The sequence below is a fragment of the Perca fluviatilis genome, chromosome 16 (genome assembly GCF_010015445.1).
Source record: "Perca fluviatilis chromosome 16, GENO_Pfluv_1.0, whole genome shotgun sequence".
NCBI lineage: Eukaryota > Metazoa > Chordata > Actinopteri > Perciformes > Percidae > Perca > Perca fluviatilis.
Window position 1 is genome coordinate 30,857,634 of NC_053127.1, and position 24,727 is coordinate 30,882,360.

At 39.3% G+C, this 24,727-nt stretch overlaps 1 protein-coding gene across 1 annotated transcript; it reads right to left on the minus strand.

Annotated features, from left to right (window-relative positions):
• Positions 1-1,967: 1,967 nt before the first annotated feature.
• On the minus strand, positions 1,968-18,127 carry LOC120543607 (collagenase 3-like). The gene is made up of 9 exons (XM_039776748.1): positions 17,979-18,127; positions 16,859-17,007; positions 16,650-16,787; positions 15,704-15,865; positions 14,765-14,894; positions 14,492-14,628; positions 14,264-14,423; positions 7,458-7,558; positions 1,968-2,107 (listed from the first exon to the last, which is right to left on the minus strand). The coding sequence occupies exons 1-9, from the start codon at positions 18,119-18,121 to the stop codon at positions 1,968-1,970; spliced, it is 1,260 nt and encodes a 419-aa protein (XP_039632682.1). The 5' UTR covers positions 18,122-18,127.
• Positions 18,128-24,727: the final 6,600 nt, after the last annotated feature.

Sequence of the window (24,727 nt, forward strand, 5' to 3'; positions counted from 1 at the left end):
AGGACAGCTACTAAATGGAGTTGATGATGACATTGTTTTTTCAACCTTTAAAAATATGTCGGAATCTGAAAATTGATCATCAAGATGTGCAAAGAAACAAATCATACAGTGGGGAGAACAAGTATTTGATACACTGCCGATTTTGCAGGTTTTCCTACTTACATAGCATCCCCAAAGAATGATGTTTCCATGGTGTTCTTAGGGTTGTACTCATCCTTCTTCTTCCTCCAAACATGGTGAGTGGAGTTTAGACCAAAAAGCTCTATTTTTGTCTCATCAGACCACATGTCCTTACTCAGCTCTCTGGTCTTGGCCATTGTGGAGAGGTTGGAGTCTGTTTGATTGAGTGTGTGGACAGGTGTCTTTTATGCAGGTATCGAGTTCAAACAAGTGCAGTACAGGTAATGAGTGGAGAACAGGAGGGCTTCTCAGAAAAACTAGCAGGTCTGTGAGAGCCGGAATTCTTACTGGTTGTTAGGTGATCAAATACTTATGTCATGCAATAAAATGCAAATTAATTATTTAAAAATAATACAATGTGATTTTCTGGACTTTTGTTTTAGATTCCGTCTCTCACAGTTGAAGTGTACCTATGATACAGACCTCTACATGCTTTGTAAGTAGGAAAACCTGCAAACTCTGCAGTGTATCAAATACTTGTTCTCCCCACTGTATATCCCTGGTGTCATCTCCCAACCTTCCATCAAATGTAAAGTAGCCTAGTTATTAAAATAACAAAGAAATAACCAGGACCCAATATATAACCCTCTTGGCAGTGATAACATCTGAGAATGAACACTTTATTTACATTACATTTTAGATACTTAAATATTGGAATAAAGTGTCAAATGAATGATGATTAGGGTGTCAACATCTTGATCTGTGTTTTAATTCATCCCAAAGACATGTATGCATTCTGAGCCATGCAGTCTTTTTAAAGGTCCAGTGTGTAACGTGTTTAGTTGTTCATTATCAAAATCTGTGTTGCCCATTCACAAACTTGTCCTTTTTCATTAATATTTACCTCCACCATCAATTCCAAGTATTCCTTTTGGCTTGAAATTTTACATTTGCATTCGCATGAACTGGGGTAGACGCTCCATATTCATGCTCATCTTGAAATACGTTAGCCGGTAAGGGACATACAGGACATACTGCTCCGCCGTTACCCTAAAGAACATTTTAAATTAAAAGTTCTGACACGTGGAGTACTATTATGCTGTGCCATAATAATTATTCATGAATTAATTTTGGCCTAATCCTATTTTCTACTGTAACTCCCCAAGTCAGTTTATTTTATAACATATTTGTGGGTGTTTTACTGCATAAAAAACATATAGGGTCTTTCACTTGATGGAGGATCTGCGTGCATTGGTTGGTGGTTATTTTCAATCCAGATGTGTCTATCGTAATCTACAACCACTTTGTACATCAATGATGTGGAAAGCTACATTTTGGTCACTGTTACCCAATAGTGAACTAGGAGGAGGAGTAGTCTCTCTTGCAAATTGTCTCAGGTACATTGATTAACACCATATATATAATAAAAAAGGCAACAATTCATGTTTTATAGATATACAAGAGAACATTGTCACAGTGCATATGTTTCATATGTTGTTAAGTGTCTTGAAATGGAGGTATCATCTAAGATGTAAAAAAAAAAAAAATAATACACATCCAGCAGCAACATTTGAATGAAACAAATATTTGTAAGATCAACTTTACAATCAAATACAACACAAAAATGTACTTTGATACAAGGTAAAAATGCCATTATTACAACACTGTATTACACACTGAGGTACTGTAACACAGGTTACTGAGGTACTGGATTCATCAGTTACCCAATTTGGTATTGGGTACATAGTGGTTATTACTGAATCTAGGAGTTTCGCAACACTTTGTATACACACACATCAAATACACAGCACCATCGGCTTCAAGCTACATGGTGTGCTTTCCTTTAATTATCTCCTCCCTGTCAGTATTTCATTGTCGTCATTCTTCTTGCATTCCAGCAGCTCATTAGCAGGGCCGGTGGACAAGACATGTTTGGAGTTGGAGTCGAATTTGTAGTGGATGTTTCCCTTAAAGAGGTGGACAACCCCTGTTGGGAATGAAGATTCATTATTGTGATACATAAAATGTACATTTTTGAGCTCAGTGCTCAAATTACATGGCCCTTAGTATGGTTGGGTATCGTTTGGGTTTTTTCCGATACCGGTGCTAAAACAATACTTTTAAAACGGTGCCGGTGCCTGAATGGTGCCTTAAAAAAATAGGGTAATATGGAATAGGGTATTTTACAATAATTTTGAATGCACCACAAAGCTTACTAGTTTAAAGTGAACTGTGTTTTTTTTTCCGAGAAAGGCAGCTGCACACTGCTTAACGTCCCGCTGTTGGAATCCTAATCCGAATCCGAATCCGAATCCGAATCCGAATCCTAATTGGCACCAAAATGAGGCTCCAAAATCCGCGTTGCTATTCGGTACGGTAAATACCGGTCGATTCTTGGTACCCAACCCTAGCCATTAGTGATCCATCAATCTGTTATGGACTAATACTAGCACCGATAAGGACCTTTTTAAATGGATCTAATAAAAAAGTTCTCTCAGGTTCAGTGGCAGGTTCGGATGAATGTTATTCACTGCGCAGTGGAGACAGAAGTTCTCAAGAAGCTGATGAATTCTCTCTGCCCAGGAAGAGTTTCTAGTAGAGATGCACCGATTACAACTTTCAAGGCCGATTCTGATTTCCAATTTTTCATTGAGTTTGACCAGCCGATACCGATTTTAGCCGATTCTGATAAAAAAAAATTCTAACCACTTTACAACACACACAAATATTTATTTTCTATCTTTTCTTTAATAGAAAATTTTACATTTTGCATAGAACATAGAAAATGTTTTGAATAGATAATCGATCACTATAAAATAGAACTATATAAATTATTCCTGGTGTGGGAAATTAACAAACATCCAAAGTGCAATGTTATGGAAGAACCATTTTTCACATCCAATATCCAACTACAAAAATTTGATATATTTAGCAAACTAAACTTCTGTATGTATGAAAACAGGGAAAACTACGGTGGCCGGGAAGTGCAATGCAACATTACAAAGAATGAAACACTTTTACATTTTGGAAAACAAATTTACATTTTGGAAAACAAAATAACATTTTGGAAAACAAATTTACATTTTGGAAAACAAAATAACATTTTGGAAACAAATTTAATTTGGAAAAAAATAAATTTTAGAAAAAATTTACATTTTGGAAAAAATAATTTTAGAAAAAAATTTACATTTTAGAAATTAATTTTGGAAAAAAATTTACATTTGAAAAAATAATTTTAGAAAAAATTTAATTTTGGAAAAAAAATAAATTTTAGAAAAAATTAATTTTGGAAAACAATAAATTTTGAAAATTTAATTTTAAAAAATTTAATTTTGGAAAAAAATAATTTTAGAAAAAATAATTTTAAATTAACAAGATAAACTTTTACCAGCAAAAAATTTACAAAACAGTTCGAAGGAGTAATACCGAGTTGAGGTTTTGTATAATGTCTTGACTCGAGTTATGGATCGAATCGTAATAGAGCCTTGGAACAACTCTTATAACTGTCTTGGGCGTTAATGATCAAGTAGAGTTAAGAATATACTATATGAAATGATGTTGTTTAAACAAACAAATTAATGTGTTATAAAGAATTTTATTATAATTTAAGTATGGTAAAATTACCCTTCTACTAAGGGTTTTTGTGTTAATGGCTCCTCCCCACTATGATTCATTTATTTCTGCATGTATTTATTTATTTAGCTTTAGTGTGTTTGTGTCACAGTCGAGTCCGCCAGACTCCCTTTAGAAACCTGTGATTTAAACTTCAGCAGGCTGTGACAGTCCTCGTAGTCTGGATCTGATTCTCCCGGGCTTCCCTTCCTCCAGGGGCCAGCAATACGCCTGGGTTCAGCTGCGTGGTGTGGTTTGGCTCCCAGGAATGGGCAGTGAGCTCCAGGTTGCAGCTGAGACGGACTCAGCCCCTGCTCCCGTGTCGTTTCCCTGTTTTTAATGTTTCCGTGTGTATATAAATCAAAACCCAATACTAACTTCATCCTATACTCCTCACAACTTGTCGTAAAACACCTCATACTCGTAGTGGTATTTTTCGAAGAATCATTTGTAAATTGTTTGGACTGGTAAAAGGTTTGATTTGTTATTTGTTTTAAAATGTAAATTTGTTAAAGTAATGTTTTAAAAGTAATTGTTTTCTAAAATTTTTTTGTTTTCAAAATGTAAATTTGTTTCTAAAATAATTTGTTTTAAAATTTTTTGTTTAATTTTTTGTTTAATTTTATTTTTAAAATGTATTTTGTTTTAAAATGTATTTGTTTTTAAACGTAAATTTGTTTTAAAATGTTTTTGTTTCCAAAATTAAATTTGTTTTCTAAAATTTATTTTGTTTTCAAAATGTAAATTTGTTTTCTAATTTTTGTTTAAATGTAATTTGTTTTCAAAGTAAATTGTTTTCCAAAATGTAAATTTGTCTCGAGCTTTGTAAAAGTGTTTCATTCTTTGTAATGTTGCATTGCACTTCCCGGCCACCGTAGAAAACAGGTAATGGCAATAAAATAATATATAAATAATAAATAATAAGATATTTCTCAAAACACACACAGGCCTTTTTGAACATCAACAGTAATGTTACCTGAAAACAGCGTGTAGTTCCTTTTTTTGCAATTTTGCTTTATGTGTCATTGTGCATAAATATGAACACTACCGTTGCTGTCAACAGGGTTATCTGCTAACGTTAACGATACCCTAGAGTGCCATTACCTGAAATAGATGATTTAACGTCACCGCTCATTTAACACACAGTTTAGCAACAAAACTAAACACTGAGGGAAGATTACTACGTTTTTAATGTTGGTTTTGAGCGGTATGCATCCCCACTAACCTGGAAAGCGTTTTAAACATTAACGTTAATACAGCGTGTCAGAGGAATACAGCGTCCTACAGCGGCCAGCGGGGCGTCAGAGGCAGAGGGACCACAGCGTTTGCTAACGTTAGCTTCTTGTCTCATCTGGGGTCTGATAAACAGTAAATTCATCAAAGTCAGGGTGCCCAACACTATTTTCCAATCAACTGTAGCTGTCATATTTCACTCAACCCGTGTAAGTGCGGTTTTTCTGTTTCCAGTTTTTCAGCCTCAGAGGGGAGAGAGAGAGAGAGCTGACTGTTCGCCTGAGATCAGTAGAGCAGACGGCTCTTCAGAGCCGTGTAAAATTACGACTTTATGACATTTCATAAACAGCTGATTAAGCAGCAGTGCGCCGCTGCTACATGCATATAGCGAAAACCCTGCATGTGCACGTGTGGTGCTGATGTTGCGCGATGTAAATCATGCGGCGCCTGAGTAAATTTGACTAGCATAAAATCGGCATATGTCAGACTGACCGGCAGGTCACCGGTCATGGCCGAATGAAGTGAAAATCAGCCAATTCCGGTCACCGGCCGGTCAATCGGTGCATCTCTAGTTTCTAGCCAGGGTTTTATACAGGAACCCTGTTACAGGAAACAACAGAATCAACTAAATCTGAGAAGACAGTCAACTCAAGTCTGCCTGAGTAGATTTGCATGGTCTCAATGCTGTCTGCTTCAACTGATCAAAAGTGTTTTGATTTGTTAATGTGTGAATTTCTTTTGGAGCCAACCTGGGTTTTAAATAAAATGTCTCCCTCACAGTGACCCAAAGTAAAATGCTTTGTTCTACTTTTTCAAGGTTGGGCTGGAAGTCATGTCAATATATATATACATACCAAAGTTTTAGAACACCCCAATTTTTCCAGGTTTTTATTGAAATTCATGCAGTTCAATGTCTTATTGTACTCTGAAATGAAATAATAGAACAAATGAACAATTTAAGTTAAAAAAGAAATCATGGAATCAATTTATAAACCAAAATGTATTCTACATTTTTGACTCATCAAAATAGCCCCCTTTGGCAGATATAACAGCTGAACACACTCGTGGCATTCTTTCTACAATGGAAATCAAATATTCTTCAGAAAGTTCTTCCCAGCTCTGTTGCAGAAGTTCCCATAAATGTGTGCCACTTATAGGTTGCTTTGCTTTCACTTTTCTGTCCAGTTCATCCCAAACCAGCTCAATGGGGTTTAAGTCTGGTGACTGTGCTGGCCACTCCATGTTTTTAAGCTTACCATCTTGTTCTTTTTTACTAAGGTAGTTCTGGCATAGCTTGGACTTATGTTATGGGTCATTATCTTGCTGTAGGATGAACCCCTGACCAACTAGGCCCATACCAGAGGGTACTGCATGGCGCTGCAAAATGCTGTGGTAGCCGTTTTGGTTCAGAGTGCCTTTTACTCATCACCGACCCTGGATCCAGCTAAACAGCCCCAGACCATCACGCTTCCTCCTCCATGTTTGACAGTTGATGTCACACACTGAGGAACCATCCTTTCGCCTACTCGACAGCGTACAAAAATCCTGCATGATGAACCGAAGATTTCAAATTTTGATTCATCAGTCCATAGCACCTTCTTCTCTCTTTTTCTTATTCTGACATCTTAGCAATGGCTTTCTTGCTGCAACTCGACCTATCAAACCTGCAGCTCGAAGTCTTCTCTTTCCAGTTGAAACTGACGCTTGCTTATTACGACCACTATTAAGCTTTGCTTGAAGCTGTTGTCCTGTGAGCCGCCTATCACGCAAGCTGTTGACTCTCAGAAACTTGTCTTCTGATTCTGTTTGGTTCTGCCAGACCTCTTCCTGTCAGAGTTTCCTCCAGTTTCTAAGTGCCTTTTGATGGTGAAGAATACTGTACTCACTGACACCTTGACTTTCTTCGCAATTTCTCTGTAGGAAAGACCAACGTTCTTAAGCGTCATGATGGTCTGTCTCTCTTCCATTTTGCCTTTTTCCCGCCATTTTTATAGCAACACACTACTTTCTGCAGTACAATACTGTTCAAATAATGCTCCCGAGGGTACGGTACCACAGTGTGTTCCAACAATACTTTTATACTAACAGAGGGGGTTGTAAATAATCCAGACAAGTGTGAACACCTGTGGGAATTGGTAGCACCAACTTTCAAAGCTGATCAACCTCTATTGCTGCAGAACAGCTTTACGTTGTTTACCCATTTCTTGTTCCCTGAAAAAGGCCTTTTGTAAAATACTGAAATGTACATTATTTTTCAGTTTTGGGTAACCTTAATTTTTTTTTAACATCCGGCAGTTCACCACTTACCTTTGTACCATTTCAAGCTATTCATTGGACTTGAACTGCTAAAATTTCAATAAAAAACAAAAAAATTGGGGTGTTCCAAAACTTTTGACCAGTAGTGTATGTACATACATTTCATTAAATGAAAGCATGTTGTTGAAATGCTATGCTATGAAACTAAAGGCAAAAATGGAAGGTGATGTAACTACCCTCATAGAAGACAGCCGCATCTATGGGAGTTGGAATCCCCGGCCACTGCTGCTCTATAAGTGTCGGTGATCCCTCCAACGTCTTCTGCTGCTCATTGTACCTACATATCAGACACACGGAAAACATGGTAAAGCTTTGTCTCTACGTTTTCCTCGTAGGTTACACTGTTGCAGGGCATACCACAGTGCATGTTGTGTCTAATGATGCCAGCAAAGTCACCCAGACTAATTAGCTTAAAACCCACATTGGATGAGACATAGAGTAGCAAAGCCAATGACAGTAAGCCATTCTGCTTCATGACATTTGTAAATTGTCATTACATCAAAACCTAAGGAAGTAGTCCAGGGGCATTACATTCTGTACAGCATATGACACCCTCTGTCCCTTGACCCCCAATTCAAAACTATAGATAGAGTCTAATCATATATGAAGAATATGGACTTGGAAAGAGGACGTACTACACAAACAAACGAGGCCCACCATTCACACAGATAGGAGAAAGAAAACCAACACACAATACAAGGAGGTATAGGCAGATTAAGATCCAAACATCTAAAATGAGAAACTGACAGGCTGGGGGGGAAGAGAGAGAGAGAGAGAGAGAGAGAGAGAGAGAGAGAGGTCCCAGGACGGCCGATGGTCCGAGTGAAAGAATTTTAGTGATCAGAATCTGAATCATTAATGTGCTAATCATAACAGAGGGTAGGATGACGTAACACCGAGATTATTTGTGAAATTACACAGTGGTCTGGAATTACTGTTACTGGTGTCTATGTTGAGCAGGGCCACTGACCAGCATCTCAGCTTTATCTGCGTCTAGGAGCAAAAAAATGATGTGACTTCCAGTCTGGTCTGGTTTACAACATAAGAGTTACTCATATTGCTAATGCAATATGACAGCAAATTTGAAAAGGACAAAATCTAAGACTGTTAGAATATAGATTTGTATTTGTTGTTGCTGATCTAAATACTTCACTGTCATTGAGCACATTTCAACAGACTAATGATGAAACAATAGAAAGAGGATGTTGTGGTTTTTAAGCTTTGGGGGCTGGTTGCCACACACACTGTGGGAACAAATCTTTTTTCTCAACGACAAATTACTGTTTGATTACAAATGTGTCACACTCATTTTGTGCCTGTAACCAAACTGACATGTAAATATTTTATATGCAATAACTACGTATACAAAATACAGTACTGTGCAAATATCGTAGGCAGGTGTGGAAAAAATGCTGTAAACTAAGAATGCTTTCAGAAATATAAAGAATGATTATTTATTTTTATCAATTTACAAAATGCAAAGTGAGGGACCAAAAAAAACATCTAAATCACATCAATATTTGGTGTTACTACCCTTTGCCTTCAAACCAGCATCAATTCAATTGCAAAAGGTCAGGGAACGTTGAGGATCGGCCAAGGAAACTTAGTGCAGCAGATGAAAAACACATCAAGCTTATTTCCCTTCGAAATCGGAAGATGTCCAGCAGTGCCATTAGCTCAGAACTGGCAGAAACCAGTGGGACCCAGGTACACCCATCTACTGTCCGGAGAAGTCTGGCCAGAAGTGGTCTTCATGGAAGCACGAAAACATAGGAACTGGGGTGCAGAAAAATGGCAGCAGATGCTCTGGACTGATGAGTCAAAATTAGAAATATTTGGCTGTAGCAGAAGGCAGGTTGTTCGCCGAAGGGCTGTAGAGTGGTACAATAATGAGTGTCTGCAGGCAACAGTGAAGCATAGTGGAGGTTCCTTGCAAATTTGGGGCTGCATTTCTGCAAATGGAATTGGAGATTTGGTCAGGATTAATGGTGTCCTCAATGCTGAGAAATACAGGCAGATACTTATCCATCATGCAATACCATCAGGGAGGCATACGATTGGCCCAAAATTTATTCTGCAGCAGGACAACGACCCCAAACATACAGCCAAGGTCATTAAGAACTATCTTCAGCGTAAAGAAGAACAAGAAGTCCTGGAAGTGATGGCATGGCCCCCCACAGAGCCCTGATCTCAGCATCACCGAGTCTGTCTGGGATAACATGAAGAGACAGAAGGATTTGAGGAAGCCTCCATCCACAGAAGATCTGTGGTTAGTTCTCCAAGATGTTGGGATTACCTTCCAGCTGAGTTCCTTCAAAAACTGTGTGCAAGTGTACCTCGAAGAATTGATGCTGTCTTGAAGGCAAATGGTGGTCACACCAAATATTAATTTGATTTAGAGTCCTCTTCTGTTCATTCACTGCATTTTGTTAATTGATGAAAATAAACTATTAACACTTCCATTTTTGAAAGCATTTAGTTTACAGCATTTTTTCATACCTGCCTAAAACATTAGCACAGTATTGTATGTGTCTATTCAATTTTGTACATATCTGAATTTAACAATAACAACGTTTTCACTCAGTTGTTATTACACACATCACACACAGGCCTGAATTACACACACAAACTCAGTACCTATACATGCACTAATGGAGAGATGTCAGAGTGAGGGCGCTGCCCACAGAAAGGCGCACCGAGCAGTTGGGGCTTCGGTGCTTTGCTCAAGAGCACCTTGGCAGTGCCCAGGAAGTGAACCTCTATCTTCTATTTTCTATATAATCTATTGATCATTTGAGAAATTACACAGTGGTCTGGAATTACTGTTACTGGTGTCTATGTCGAGAAGGGCCACTGACCAGCATCTCAGCTTTATCTGCGTCTAGGAGCAAAAAATGATGTGACTTCCAGTCTGGTCTGGTTTACAACATAAGAGTTACTCATAGTTCTAATGCAATATTAGAATCTTCCAAGAGCATTAAAGAACTGTGGCATTACAATAACAGTTAATGAACGATTCAATACATGACATTTATTTTTATAGTGCACCAGATGATGTTTTTCAAAGAAATAGTTTATATCTCATTATTATAGGCTTAATATTACTTGGGGGCTTTTAGCAAAGTATTGCCTGTTTATCTTTACTGAAGAGAGACTTTAGTTTAATCTATACAATTCGCCCATACATAAACCTGCTTACTCCCAGCTCTTCATCATTTTGATCACACACATAGGGCCCTATTTTAACGATCTAAGAGCACGGCGTGAAGCGCCTGGCGCAGGTGCGTTTAGGGCAGTGTTCGAGCTATACCGTGGCCTTCGGGGGAGCCCACTTTTTTTCCATGTGGGGGTCCGTGCGCTTGCGACTTACAATGACTTTTACAAAGATACATAACAGCTACAAGTGTATGCACTAAAGGATTTACCCTATTATACTTTATCGACAGGAGTAGATAGGTCAAATAGCAAACAGCCAGCCACAAATAGTCTTTAAATAAAGCATCAGGCTGTATTTGAGATTTCACATGAACAACGGTTAAAGCTACTCAGGCTACCGAAGAATACCAGAATTCCTCCATTCAATTACACCTTAGCGACGCACCCCAAGCTTCCATCCTTAACAAACAGCCATGTATATGGGCTCTTCCAGTCTCTCCACTGCTGGCTGTTCCAATTTAAAGGGAAAGAGAGGATCAAGAGGGGTTAGGATCATCTTCAGCCAGAGAGGACATTATTTCTTCAGCTTCTTCTTGCGTTGTCACCCCGGGGGGAGGTGTGCTAACAGGGCTTGCAGCAGGTGAATTAGTCGTGCTATTAACGTCATCGCTACACAATTTCTTAGTAAAACCAAAATTACTTAAACTGCCTTGTTTTCTTTTTGCCATGGCTATATGATGCTTACTGCAGAATGGATTTCAAGGATTTTGCCGCACGATTAATGGCCTCCAACGTTTATATTTTTTCTACGAATCTTTGAGTTAACATCTTCTTATATACTGTCTATGGTTAACATGAGTTGAATTTGCACCAAGCGCCGCCACGCCTTGATGCTCTAGCGACGAATAGCATTTATAGTTATCTTTATTGACGTGAATTAGGTTCAAATGCGCACCGCACCATGAATGATATTTTTGCAGTTTTACACATAATAATCCACGATGATCACATTACAAAAAACTGAAATTGCACGTCAAAATGACACATTGTCAATATTTTTAGAGACCCCCCAAAATTTCACAAATCGCGTTTTCAGGGGAGCCCATGTCTTATTAAGGGGAGCCAAGCTCCCCCTAGCTCCCCCGTAGTTTGCACCCTGGTTTAGGGCATGTATGAATCCACTTTTGCTAGTTTAACGGCGTGAAAAAAGGGTCCGTGTGGCAGGCGCATGGTTCAAAAGGGTTGTACTTAGTGTCTTAATTAATCATAGGTGTGTAACATGCAATAAACCAATCAGAGTGTCATCTCCCATTCCCTTTAAAAGCCAGGCGCGTTTGTACCTTGGCGCATTGCTATTATGAGGATTTGCTAAGCAGGAAGGAGAGACTTTCAGGGGAAGAAGCTGATCTGCTCGTGCGTGAAGTGAAAGCGCGCGAGACAGGGGCGGATCTACAGGGGGGCAAGGGGGGGCAGCTGCCCCCCCACTGTAGGGCCTTGCCCCCCCAGCTGCCCCCCTAACTTTGGCATTCAAAAAACTTTGCTTGTAAAACAAACTGCCACTATGTGCACAGGCTTCTTAAAACATTGAAACAAACAATTAATTTATATTAATTCATAATAAATAATAATTGTAGATGTAATCTTAGCCCCCTGCCCCTCAAATAGCTACGTCCCTGCATCAAACGTGCAGAGCAGCATTCGCACATTCAGGCTCGCACACAGCAAGTCTGCTGCCGTGTTGGGGCCCTGCATCCGGACAAAGACTGGAGCCGACTGAGCTGCCCCCCTCCCCGAGCCTCTCAAAGTGAAGTCTGTTTCCCAGGTGAAGTTAAAAACACGCGTTTCATCTGAAGTTAAATTTGTAATAATTATAATGTCTGCTAAAGGCCAGTCAGTATCAACAACAGCGGCGTATGTTAGCCAAAAGTCAAATTGCTCCCTCGTGGGTTGTAAAGCGCATTCTGCTGTTTGATTAGTTTGATTTCAGTAAAGACAAGAAGAGCATAATACAGAATATTACAAACTGGCATGTTTGAATTCATAACGTTTACAGAGGGTCGCCGTTTCGGTGAGTTACGTTACAACACACTACACAGTGCTTGCTGAGACCGATCATTTGTATATGATTAGTTAAGGAGTAGGCTACTATAAAATCCACTTCCTCTCACATATCACGGCAATACGGCTGCACAAATTAAACCAGGCAACATACTTTACTGTCAAACTGGGAAAACAACAAATACAACGGGATTAAGAAGGCTAGTCTAAACATAACTGATGTGTGCATGTAATAAATCTCGTCTGATGTTATGTTTTTAGGCTACTTATTAGCTACAGGGCCCCTACAGTGTAATGTAATACAAGAATAACAAGAGGTTTTTCACATCTTGACTTTTGCAGGCCAGAGTAGCTGGAGATATTAGCTGAAGCCTAAAAGTGGGGATATTGCCAGCCAAGAAAATCCTGAGTAGTGCACAGGAGGAAGAGGAGGAGGGAAATGAAGAAGGAGAAGACAGTAAACTGGAGAGACCAGGCAGGTCAGAGCAGGAGAAGACCACAGAAGGAGATGCAGAAATGAGTGAAAGAGAAGAGGGAAAGGAAGAATTGACAGTGAGGGATGAAGAGGAGGCTGCAGGTTCAGAGAGAGGGACAGAGGCAGAGAGTGATCAGGAGGATGAAGATGACAGAGAGGAAGAGGAGGCTGCAGTAACCCCTGGACCATATGGTTGGTTTATATTCTCCTTACATATAAATTGCAGTACAGTAACATAACATGTCCTGTGACATGATGTGTTTTCAGTTTTTGGCTATTTCCATTCTGTTGTATATTTTAGGGTTAGATATGTAAATATTTACATATACAACAACAGTTCACTCTTCTCAAGACACTTTACAGATAGAGTAGGTCTAGACCACACTCTTTAAGTTACAATGACCCAACAATTCTCCCAAGAGCAAGCATTTGGTGCAACAGAAACATCAGACATATCCAGGGTCTTGGTGGTCGCTGGTTACATACAGATGGATACAGATATAGAGAATTATGATTCATAATAATGGTAATTATAGTAACAAAAAAGATAATGGAACTATGAATAGAAATAATAGTTGTAGCAGTTTAGGGCGTAGCAGGGCGTTGCGGGGCGTAGTAGGGCATATCAGTTTATGTATGAGGGTCTCCATGTACCGTCTTCCCCTGCCACCCTACCAAGATCTCTTGCTACCCCTTTGCCCCCCCATGTAAAATTTTCTAGATCCGCCACTGGCGCGAGATCATATCATAATACTATTTCACATTGTAATATTTTTATTTTTAATCTCCTGTATGTTTGTGTGCTGCTGCATGTCCCTTTGTGTGTAACACGCATAGTGTGCGTGCGCTGTACACGAGCCTAGGCGCACTACTAATGCGCTGTTAAAATAACAATGAAATGCTGCGTCATTGACTTTAGACCAGGTTTTTGTTGGTCAATGGCGTTATCACTTTCCGTTGCCTCAAGATAGTAATACGCCAAGAATGCACCTGAACACACCTCCCTGTAAGCCCATGGGCGCGCAGATGGGCTATTTACACGACGTGGGCGCTGGACAGGAAATTGACAACTGCGTCGGTCTTAAACTAACAAAGACACTTGCGTCGGGCTTTGTACTGCGCTGCACCGGGTGCAAGATAGGGCCCATCATTTTTACCCCAATTGCTGTTAGCCATGCCCCATCCAAGACTAACAGAAAACATTCAATACAAGAGTGCAGCCAGCAGGCAGTTAGCTTAGCATAAAGACTGGAAGAAGGGGGAAGCTGTGGGAAACTGTCAGATCTCAAATACCTCCAACACTCATGGCCAGTGAAGAACACAGTGTAATGCTCATTTCTGAAGTGAAGAGCAGCATCTACAGATTTTATTCTGGAGGGGAAGCCCAAGTCTGAGATGTTTCTTGGAAAACCCTCCTCAAGATTGAACTGCCTCAGCACCCAGTATTGATGACCTGAAACAAAAACATTACTGTCTCACATTTACAGATACATTATATTTTAGGATATTACTTTATTTTACCTTTGAAAAACACGTTAACATTCCTCTCCACATTCTCATAGACAGCATCCAAGTAGGGAGGTACTGTGTCTTGCCACAGACTGCTACTCAGGGTGATTCCAATTTCATCAAACTGTGGATGTTTGCGCCACATAAATCTGAAAAGGCATAAAGTTATCTCAAAAACCTTTTTAAATTATTGTTTTGTCCAGTATCAAAGGAGACACCAGGTGAGAAGCAAGTCTGTCTGTCACCCTGCATGGTGTAGATATATGGTCTGGACAGTTCACTCACCTATCTTTGAAAAACAGGACCTCCTGTTGTAATTCTGTTACCGCATCAAAGGACAAATCTGGATCACATTTGTCAGGTGTTCTTGGAGGAGGTTGTTTTGAGAATAGTGAAGCAAAATTGGGACTGATACCTGCAGGCAACAGAAGTAAACAGTTTAGGACCCTGCCCTTTGAAATGTACCAGCTCAGTATATTCTCTTTAAAAAGAAGCTGCTGGAAGTGCAAGGATACTGTGATTCACACAAGTATATCATCTGCAAATAATTTAATCAATTCCAAACCAAAGCCTGCAGGAAGTAAAATTTGCATAACTTAGTTGGAACACATTTTATGATGAAGATAAACATTGATAACTACTGTACCTTTGAGTGTAGTGTGTGTTATGCTTACTATCAAACATGAATTATAGCAAAACTCTTGACAGAAACCATTTTACGCTCTGTGCCATTTTGATTATTCCTTCCTCCACATCTACATCTACTGAAATGCAAGAAAATATGACAGCAAATTTGAAAAGGTGAAAATCTAAGACTGTTAGAACTTAGATTTGTATTTGTTGTTGCTGATCCAAATACTACACTGTAATTGAGCACATTTCAACAGAATAATTATGAAACAATAGAAAGAGGATGTTGTGGTTTTTAAGCTTTGGGGGCTGGTTGCCACACCACTGCTGTGGGAACAAATCTTTTTGTGCATTCACACTCATTTTGTGCATGTAACTAAACTGACATGTAAATATTTTATATGCAATAACTATGTATCCAATATATGTGTGTATTCAATTTTGTACATTAGAGATAAGAATATCTGAATTTAGCACGTTACACGCTATCTCACAATGCAGTCACAGTGTATGACATGTATTACATTTTCTATTTGTCTGCTTTGGAAAATAATCAGCAACCTTTCTGAATCCAAGTGAATCTAGTTAACTCACCATACAGGTGTTGGACATCTTTCACATCGCGGAAGGAGAGCTGAAGTTCATAATTGGGGGCAAAGTTGTATGTTGGGTACATGATAGCTCCAGGGTCAGATGAGTGGGGCAGGCCAAGCGCATGGCCAAATTCATGGACTGCTACAGCAAATAGGTTGAAACCTAGAGCAAGAACACAAGCCTTGTGAGCGTTTTATGGCACAGAAAGGTTGTCATAATGCACAAAACTGTTTACATAAATGTCAGTGAGAGAAAAAAGGACTTCTCAATATAGAAATCAGTTCATCTGTCAGGACAGCAGGGGGCTGAGATGATTTTTGCCTTGGACGGAAAAAAGTGGTACGCTAAATGGGATATGGAAATGCCTTTGTCGATTAAGTTCTGATGAACAAACTTTTCATCGACATGACTGATTAGCTGTTTCCACTGTTGGTGCCGTCCAGGATATTCTTATAACGTGTCTTCGTCTCTGGACAGCATGAAACATGGCCAATACTGGCTGACATTAAAAAAAACTAAAAAAACTTGCACAATTGAACCAAATTCCTGTAGCCCTTCCTCCATTTTTCTCTCGTAAATGGGTAAGATGGCCAAGGTGATTGTTTTGTTTCCAGGTAGCAACATTTACTTCTTCTAGTCTGTTTACTGGATGATTACAGCCATGTGTAGCCTATAGCGCCAACTTCTGACTTCTGCTCCAAACAAGTTGTTGGAAGCGCCTAATTTGCATTTGTTTTTTGCGATTTCAAAATGTACAATTGATAATTGAATGGAAAACACAACTCCCTCACTCCCTCGTACTGTACCAGTACTAAATGTAGCCTGTCTTGAATGTCGTTTTTATATAATATCGTTTTTTTTAAATATATTTTAAATGTCCATGGTGAAAACGTTGTTTCGTTTCACTATATACAGTGTATATGTTTGAAATGACAATAAAACCCACTTGACTTGACTTGACTTGACTTAAGGCTCCAGTCTTCATCGGCATCAAAGTGCACGTCTCCACCAATACCAAACCCAGGCGGAAAGGCATGAGCCAGGATTCCTCCTGTGCCATCAAAAGGTGAGCCGTCCTCATGGTCTGCAACAAACAGTGCAGTTAATCATTACATTCAATAAATAATGTATGCCATGCGTTTCTTGAAAGCTCACCGCCACTGTGAAAGGAGATGACAATATCAGCCTCCTTCCTGCTCCGCTTGCGAAATTTTATTGGTGCAACATTGGACCAGAGCTTCCACGCTGCTCTGAAGACTTTGTTAACCTTCGAGGTTGGGATAGGGAGGTTGTAGCTAGCGATCCTGAGGATAGAAGATAGAATTTTACTACTACTTAATTCATCTTTACTAATCTGACATGGGACATCCCCGTCTCTGTTGGCTGCTGGGATGTCTATCTGTTTGTGTTCCATGTTTCAGACGCCAGTAGGTGTGGTCAAGTCATCAATTATTGGAGACACACCGGGCCCAGTGTTCTCCAGTATAAGAGCACACCCCATGTGTTGCACTTTGGGCTACAGAGGAGGGAAACGCTGTTCCCTATGCTCCACGCTCCCTGTGGTTTTTGTTTTCTTTACCACACAACACTCCACTTACTATTCCTTCATTCATGCATACACACTGACACCACTGACTTACTGACTGCCACACTTTGCCAACAGTTGTTTTTTTTAAGTCGAAAATAAATTAATGGTACCTTTGCTGCAGCTTTGTGTCATCTTCTGGTTATTTTTGTCGTTAGGGTTTTGAGCTGACCTTGACAGACACACTTAGTGGGGTAGAATAATGTACTTGCCATGCTGGTGGCATGGGTCTTTGGATGGCAATGTCCTTCTGTTGGTCGGTCAGTCGGTCAGCACTTTGGTCCAGACTAAAATATCTCAAAAAATATTAAATGGATGGCCATGGAATTGTGTACAGACATTCATGGTCCTCAGAGGACGAATCGTACTGACTTTGGTCATTTTCTCTGACTGCTAACATTACGTTCATTAGGTTCACATTTGTGGTATTGAGTGAAAAGTCGACAACTATTGAATGGATTGCCATGAAATTTGGTACACACATTCATGACCACCTCATAATGAATTGTAATAAGCAACATCATCAGGTCAGATTTTTTAATTCGTCCAAAGCTTTTACTATGACCAAATAGCTGCAAAACTAATAACACTCCCTCCAGCCTCAGCTGTAGAGCTGTTTTCAGTGCTAATTAGTAAATGTTAACTAAGATGGTGAACATGGAAAAGCCCTGCTTCCTGATCATTCCTAACCTGTAGCTGAGGGTGCTCTTCTTCCAGCGAATTGTCTCTCCAAATGGTTCCACGTCTGACAGACCACAGCGCGGCCTCTTCATAACTGCCAGAGTCTCATTGGTCAGCTCTCCACTTGGAAGCAAACCAAAGAAGCGCTGCATCTTCCGGACCTTATCACAGAGTCTAGTCGTCCAATCAGATTCTACATCACGTATGTCTGCAGTCCTCTTCTGTCTCTCTGACCTGGGCTTGTAGCCATAGAAGTCCTGTAGATATTGCTGGAGAAGATAATTCAGTGAGCATGCCATGCATTACTGCAGTCAGCTGAAAGGATATGCATGTATGGAGAGCTGATGTACACCATTCAAATGCTAAACACTGTGCCTTCACCAACTGTATTTTGGCCTAAGCCAATTCAGTGCCTTATCCTGAAGCCAGTTTAAAGATCTGATGACTGGAGTGATGTGATCCACTCTTGTGGTCTCAGTGAGGACTCAGCAGCAGCGTTCTGAATCAGCTGTTGTCTGATCTGATCTACTTTTCTTATTGCTGCTGAGACATGAGTCCTTATAATACTTAATATATTCCTTAGGTGATATAAGGCGGATTTAGTAATTGTCTAAATATGGATGTTTAAATGTAGGTCTGTGCCATACTGTACCTGTCCCTGCGCAATGACCCCTCTATAAATGCATGTGTGTGGTCTGGTATCTAAAGTCCCTTTCACACATGGACCGCAAACCCTAACTTCTCTATAGGCATTACCACCATTACACAAATGTCCTAATCAGTTGGACCGGACATTAAACAGACTTTACCCTCTCAGATCCCCGAGTCTGTGTAATGTCTGATTGAGCCCATGTGTGAATAGAGCCGCTCGTTGTGCGAAGTATTCACAGTGAGTGAGTGGCCGTGTTGATGGCATTTTTATCATGCGGCTCGAAAAACCGGCAACTGCCTTGTTAAACTTGCCTTGTGTTGACTGACAATTAAAGGTCCCATGGCATGAAAATTTCTTTTTTTAACACTAATATGAGTTCCCCCAGCCTGCCTATGGTCCCCAATTGGCTAGAAATGGTGACAGGTGTATCCTGCTCTGACTTTGAGAAAATGAAAGCTCAGATGAGCTGTTCTGGAATCTTGCTTGTTATGAGGTCATAACAAGCGAGGTTACATCCCCTTTCTCTGCTTTGCCCGCTCAGAGAATTTGGCCAACCAATGAGAGAGAGAGAGAGAGAGAGAGAGAGAGAGAGAGAGAGAGAGAGAGAGAGAGAGAGAGAGAGACATTATGGCTTTCAAACGAGCAAAGTGGCAGTTGGTCAAGGCCACACCCCCACCCTCCACCTTGCCCCTCCCTCTCTTCCTCAATAGCTACAGACACAGAAATGGCACATCCTAAGGAAAGCTCATTGTGGGACTGGCTCTAGTGTCTGTAATTCTGCACCAAGGCTGAATTTCAGGAAAGAGACTTCAGATACAGTATTAGGGGACCACTAAGGTCTATATAAAAGAGACTTCAGATACAGTATTAGGGGACCACTAAGGTCTATATAAAAGAGACTTCAGATACAGTATTAGGGGATCACTAAGGTCTATATAAAAGAGACTTCAGATACAGTATTAGGGGACCACTAAGGTCTATATAAAAGAGACTTCAGATACAGTATTAGGGGACCACTAAGGTCTATATAAAAGAGACTTCAGATACAGTATTAGGGGACCACTAAGGTCTATATAAAAGAGACTTCAGATACAGTATTAGGGGACCACTAAGGTCTATATAAAAGAGACTTCAGATACAGTATTAGGGGATCACTAAGGTCTATATAAAAGAGACTTCAGATACAGTATTAGGGGACCACTAAGGTCTATATAAAAGAGACTTCAGATACAGTATTAGGGGACCACTAAGGTCTATATAAAAGAGACTTCAGATACAGTATTAGGGGACCACTAAGGTCTATATAAAAGAGACTTCAGATAAAAGAGACTTCAGATACAGTATTAGGGGACCACTAAGGTCTATATAAAAGCATCCAAAAAGCACCATGTCATCGGACCTTTAAAGCATTTTTCTTTTTTGTTCTTTTCTGTCTCATGTTAAGCACTTTGATTTGCTTGTTAAAAATAAACTTGCCTTACCTTGCCACACATTAAACATTCCAAACATTTCTCAAACCTTCAATAATAGTACAGTGCACAAACGTTGCTGTACTGTAATTGTATACATACATGCATGTGGTATGTATGTCAGTGGTATGTAATTGCAGGTGTCCATAGTTGGTTTACAGATACTGTAGCCTCTGACTTATAGGATCACTGCAGCTCTATAGATATGTGTACTTATCTCCATGGCCAGATATTTATGTAAGACTTCTGTGAAGTGATGAGATTGATTGTGTACATGAACTCAAAGTTTTTTTTAATAAAATGTAATACAGACATAACAAAGCACAGCCACAAGTATTATTGTTAAAGGTCTATCTAAGGTCACCAGTAGCTGTCCACATACTGATACACCCTTCAGTTTAAAGCAGATACCAATATGTTTAGACAATATATATAATGTACCAAAAATATAGTTCTAATAAACAAAAAAATACTTTTTAGAGAAGTATCATAGGGTATCATTATTGGTATCTATACTGAACAAAATTATAAAAGCAACACCTTTGTTTTTGCCACCATTTTCATGAGCTAAACTCAAAGATCAAAGACTTTTTTCTATGTACACAAAAGGCCTATTTCTCTCAAATATTGTTCACAAATCTGTCTAAATCTGTGTTAGTGAGCCCTTCTTTGCTGAGAAAATCCATCCACCTCACAGGTGTGGCATATCAAGATGCTGATTAGACAGCATGATTATTGCACAGGTGTGCCTTAGGTTGGCCACAAGAAAAGGCCACTCTAAAATGTGCAGTTTTACTGTATTAAAGGGGGTCCGTCAGTATCTGGTGTTAGGTTTGGGTTAAAACGCAGCGCCCAGGATGGGTGCTACGAGGGGCATGGGCACAAGGGGACCACTGGTGTGAATAAAACACTTTAAATAACTCCTTAAAAAACTGGGTTCGGTTATATAAAAAAAGAGGGGGCTGTTTAAAAGACGGCCAGATATTAAAAGAAGGTTAAAAGAACCACTGGACAGGAAGGACAGCGGGAAATTAAAAACTTTAAATAAAAGGTCAACTCCACAACTACCCTGGTATCTCTCCTAGATAAATAACAAAGTAAATACATAAAATAAATAAATATACACACATATATATATATATATATATATATATATATATATATATATATATACATACATACATACATACATACATACATACATGCATACATATATATATATACACATATACACATATATATATACACATACATACATATACATACATTCACACACATACATACATACACACACATACACATACATATACATTCACACACACATATACACACATATACATAGAGTTACGTAATGAATGAATAAATAAATAAAAAGCCCGGCGTCCCAATACAAAATAAATTCTATCCTAATATTAAAAAAATCTTTAAAGGGGTCATAAATACTGTCTGAGTTACTTGCCCTTGAGGTTAAGAAAATAAATATACACATACCATTAAAAGTTAGTAATAAGTGCTATATTTAAAAGTGCTTTAAGAAGTACCACACAATAAATAACCATAAATAATTTAAAATACATCATAGAATAAAACCACACTGTTAGTAAAAATGCATCAAACCAATGGCATGTGTATCATTATGTTAAAATCTTGAGGCAAGCAATTCAATTTGTAATAAGAATAAAACAATAATAATAAGTTAGGGTTCATCCGTGAAGAGAACACCTCTCCAAAGTGCCGGACGCCATCGAGCATTTGCCCACTCAAGTCGGTTACGACGACAAACTGCAGTTAGGTTGAGAGAGAGAGAGAGAGAGAGAGAGAGAGAGAGAGAGAGAGATATGAATACTAACCCTAACCCTAGCACCAGATACTGACTGGTTTTCGGACCCCCTGGATCCCCCCAATACAGTAAAACTGCACATTTTAGAGTGGCCTTTTATTGTGGCCAGCCTAAGGCACACCTGTGCAATAATCATGCTGTCCAATCAGAGATATGCCACACCTGTGAGGTGGATGGATTTTATTTTGATCAAGATCATTCCATCATCAAGTTGACATTAAGCACAGTGTAATGCAGTCATGAAATATGTTTTACTTGGCAAATAACAGTGTCTGTGTGGCTGTGGTTGCTCACATATTTTGACTCCTGTTTTATCTTCCGACTTAAAAACCTGTCACCACAAGAATACAGCTGGCTCTGTTACCGCCTTCTTGATAAGCGAGTCTAGTCAGACTGATGCTGGAGCCAAGTGGCAGACACTCAGACGGAGAGCTCCTGAACAGTCATTAATGCGTCACATTAAACTTCAGTTGAGTTATATAACTTAGTTATAAATCTTTCTTTTCCTGTTTTCACATCGTAAGAAATCAAAGTTGTGTATTATAATATAATAATTATAATAAAATGATTAAGCAGCTGTCATATGTTTTCTTAACTTCCAGCAGAACAAGTCTCAAGAACTCATCACTGATAGATGATTGAAACTGATAGATTTTACAAGGTGCAATTTTATCACTAATACACAAAATTCATATATATATATATATATATATATATATATATATAGAATTTTGTGTATTAGTGATCGAAACCTGTTTTTTTTCTCATACTATGTTGGAGTAGAGTTTACAGAATGACTGGAGATATTTCCCCAGTAATATTACTTTTGCTCCATTGATTTGCCTGTCCAACCAGAGAGAAAAAAGTTGAAGTTATTTTGAAACTTATTATTATTTTAGTGCTGGATTTGAACCTGATTTGCTCCACTGTTAAAACCAAAACCAGAGGGAAAATAACAATAACAACAATGAAAAGAAAATGAATTTTACTTCTAGAGAAATGTCTTTCGATGTAAAATTAGAGACGTTTTTCTTTCAGTATTCCTTTTATGTGTGTATATCCCCACATAAACATTTCTACGCTTTATTTTAGCCTGCCATGAACTTCCGAAAGCTGTAGAACAGGATCTCTGTCACCATATGAACACAGATCCTATCAGTGGGTCAACAATATGGTTAAGCTTTTAGGGAAATCTTCAGCACTTAGCTGAACTAACAAATCACAGCCATTCCTGAGCAAAGCTCCACTCAGGTCAAGTTAGTGGAGCTATAAAGCTGTCCAGAGTCCACTCCCATGAATAAAGCAACACTATCCCAGCTAAGAGACCTGCAAATGTAGCTGGCTGTAAATCATACAGGGGTCATATATCATCCCATGTATGAACTGGTAAATACCTCTGCAAACTCCTGGTCAGCTTCAGATGGTCCAGCACAGGGTTGGGTAGGCAGGTCTGCGGTCCGGAGAGGCAAGGCTGTGACAGGAGGGTGGCTGGGTGTCAGAAGGGTCAGAAGACTCAGCCAGAGCATGTTCATGGTTGACAGGCAGACTCGCAGCAAGTCAGCCAGTGTCTGACATGTGCAGCTACTGATCCAGCTGCAGTGGGGACCAGCTGTTAATTATGACTGAGTGCTCCTGTCCCAACAAGAAAAGCAAGGTGGAAACAGCTTTTCTTTTATGTCTCTCCAAAGAAACACCATATACATTCTCAGATTAGGAAAACAGTCCTAACTGGCACAAAATTCAGAAAGATTTCTGGTCTTCTTCAAGGTTTAGGAGAAACATTTGCTCAACATTGCTACAATGTAGGACACTGTCCCTGTATCCTGCAGGGTTCATGGGAGACAATGACGAAGTACATTATCATGTCTACTCTGCAAAAACAACTCCTTTCATTTCACACTTGTATGAAAACATACATTGAATCACATTTTCAAACATGCCAATTTAGGATCTGCTGTGCATCCTTTAATTGCATCTCAAAAATAACATTTTCTCAGCACTATATGAGATAGAAGGAATCAACACAAATTGATTATGCATGTACAGTGTTGTGGCCAAAAAGCTCAGACCAAGCAGACCAACAAAAAAGAAAGCATTTCAGTTATTGAAACCAACTGTAATGTTATGTGTCATTTCTGTTGTTGACGTAAAGTATAGCTATGGTGCATGGATTTGTATATTTGAAATGTCACAGTCATTCCAAATAGTTCCCAATTTCACGCGGCTTATATATGATCATTGTACCTTATGAAATTGTATTTAATGATACATTGATGACGTGTGAAATAAACGTGTATAAACGTATACAGTGTCATTTTATGATGGCGAATAATAGAGGCGTTAAAAACATAGACAGGCACTCTGGTTTGCAACCCACACACATACATTAATTATTGTATTTAGCTGTCTGCAAGGTGAAAAACTGTCAGGGCTGGGGAATAGCAGGCTTGGACCCAAAGTACAGAATGTGGAGGCGAGGAGGCAGCAGGCAGAGTTAGAAGATCTATTAAACAAAAAGGGCTGACATCCAAAGGAATCCTGAGGCAGGCAGTTAACTCCAGAATCACACAAATTCAATTCAATTTTATTTATAGTATCAAATCATAACACGAGTTATCTCGAGACACTTTACAGAGAGTAGGCCTAGACCACACTCTATAATTTACAAAGCCCCAACGATTACAGTAATTCCCTCAAGAGCAAGCAGTGCGACAGTGGCGAGGAAAAACTCCCTCTTGGGAAGAAACCTGGGACAGACCCAGGCTCTTGGTAGGCGGTGTCTGACGGTGCCGGTTGG

Coding starts and splice junctions, on each gene's coding strand:
- LOC120543607 (XM_039776748.1), bottom strand. CDS start 18,121: ATGCAGCGCTTCTTTGGTTTGCTTCCAAGTGGAGAGCTGACCAATGAG. Junction 16,788..16,858: donor CATCTCCTTTCACAGTGGCG/GTGAGCTTTCAA, acceptor TGTTTGTTGCAG/ACCATGAGGACGGCTCACCT. Junction 14,424..14,491: donor TGTTAACGTGTTTTTCAAAG/GTAAAATAAAGT, acceptor TTTTTGTTTCAG/GTCATCAATACTGGGTGCTG.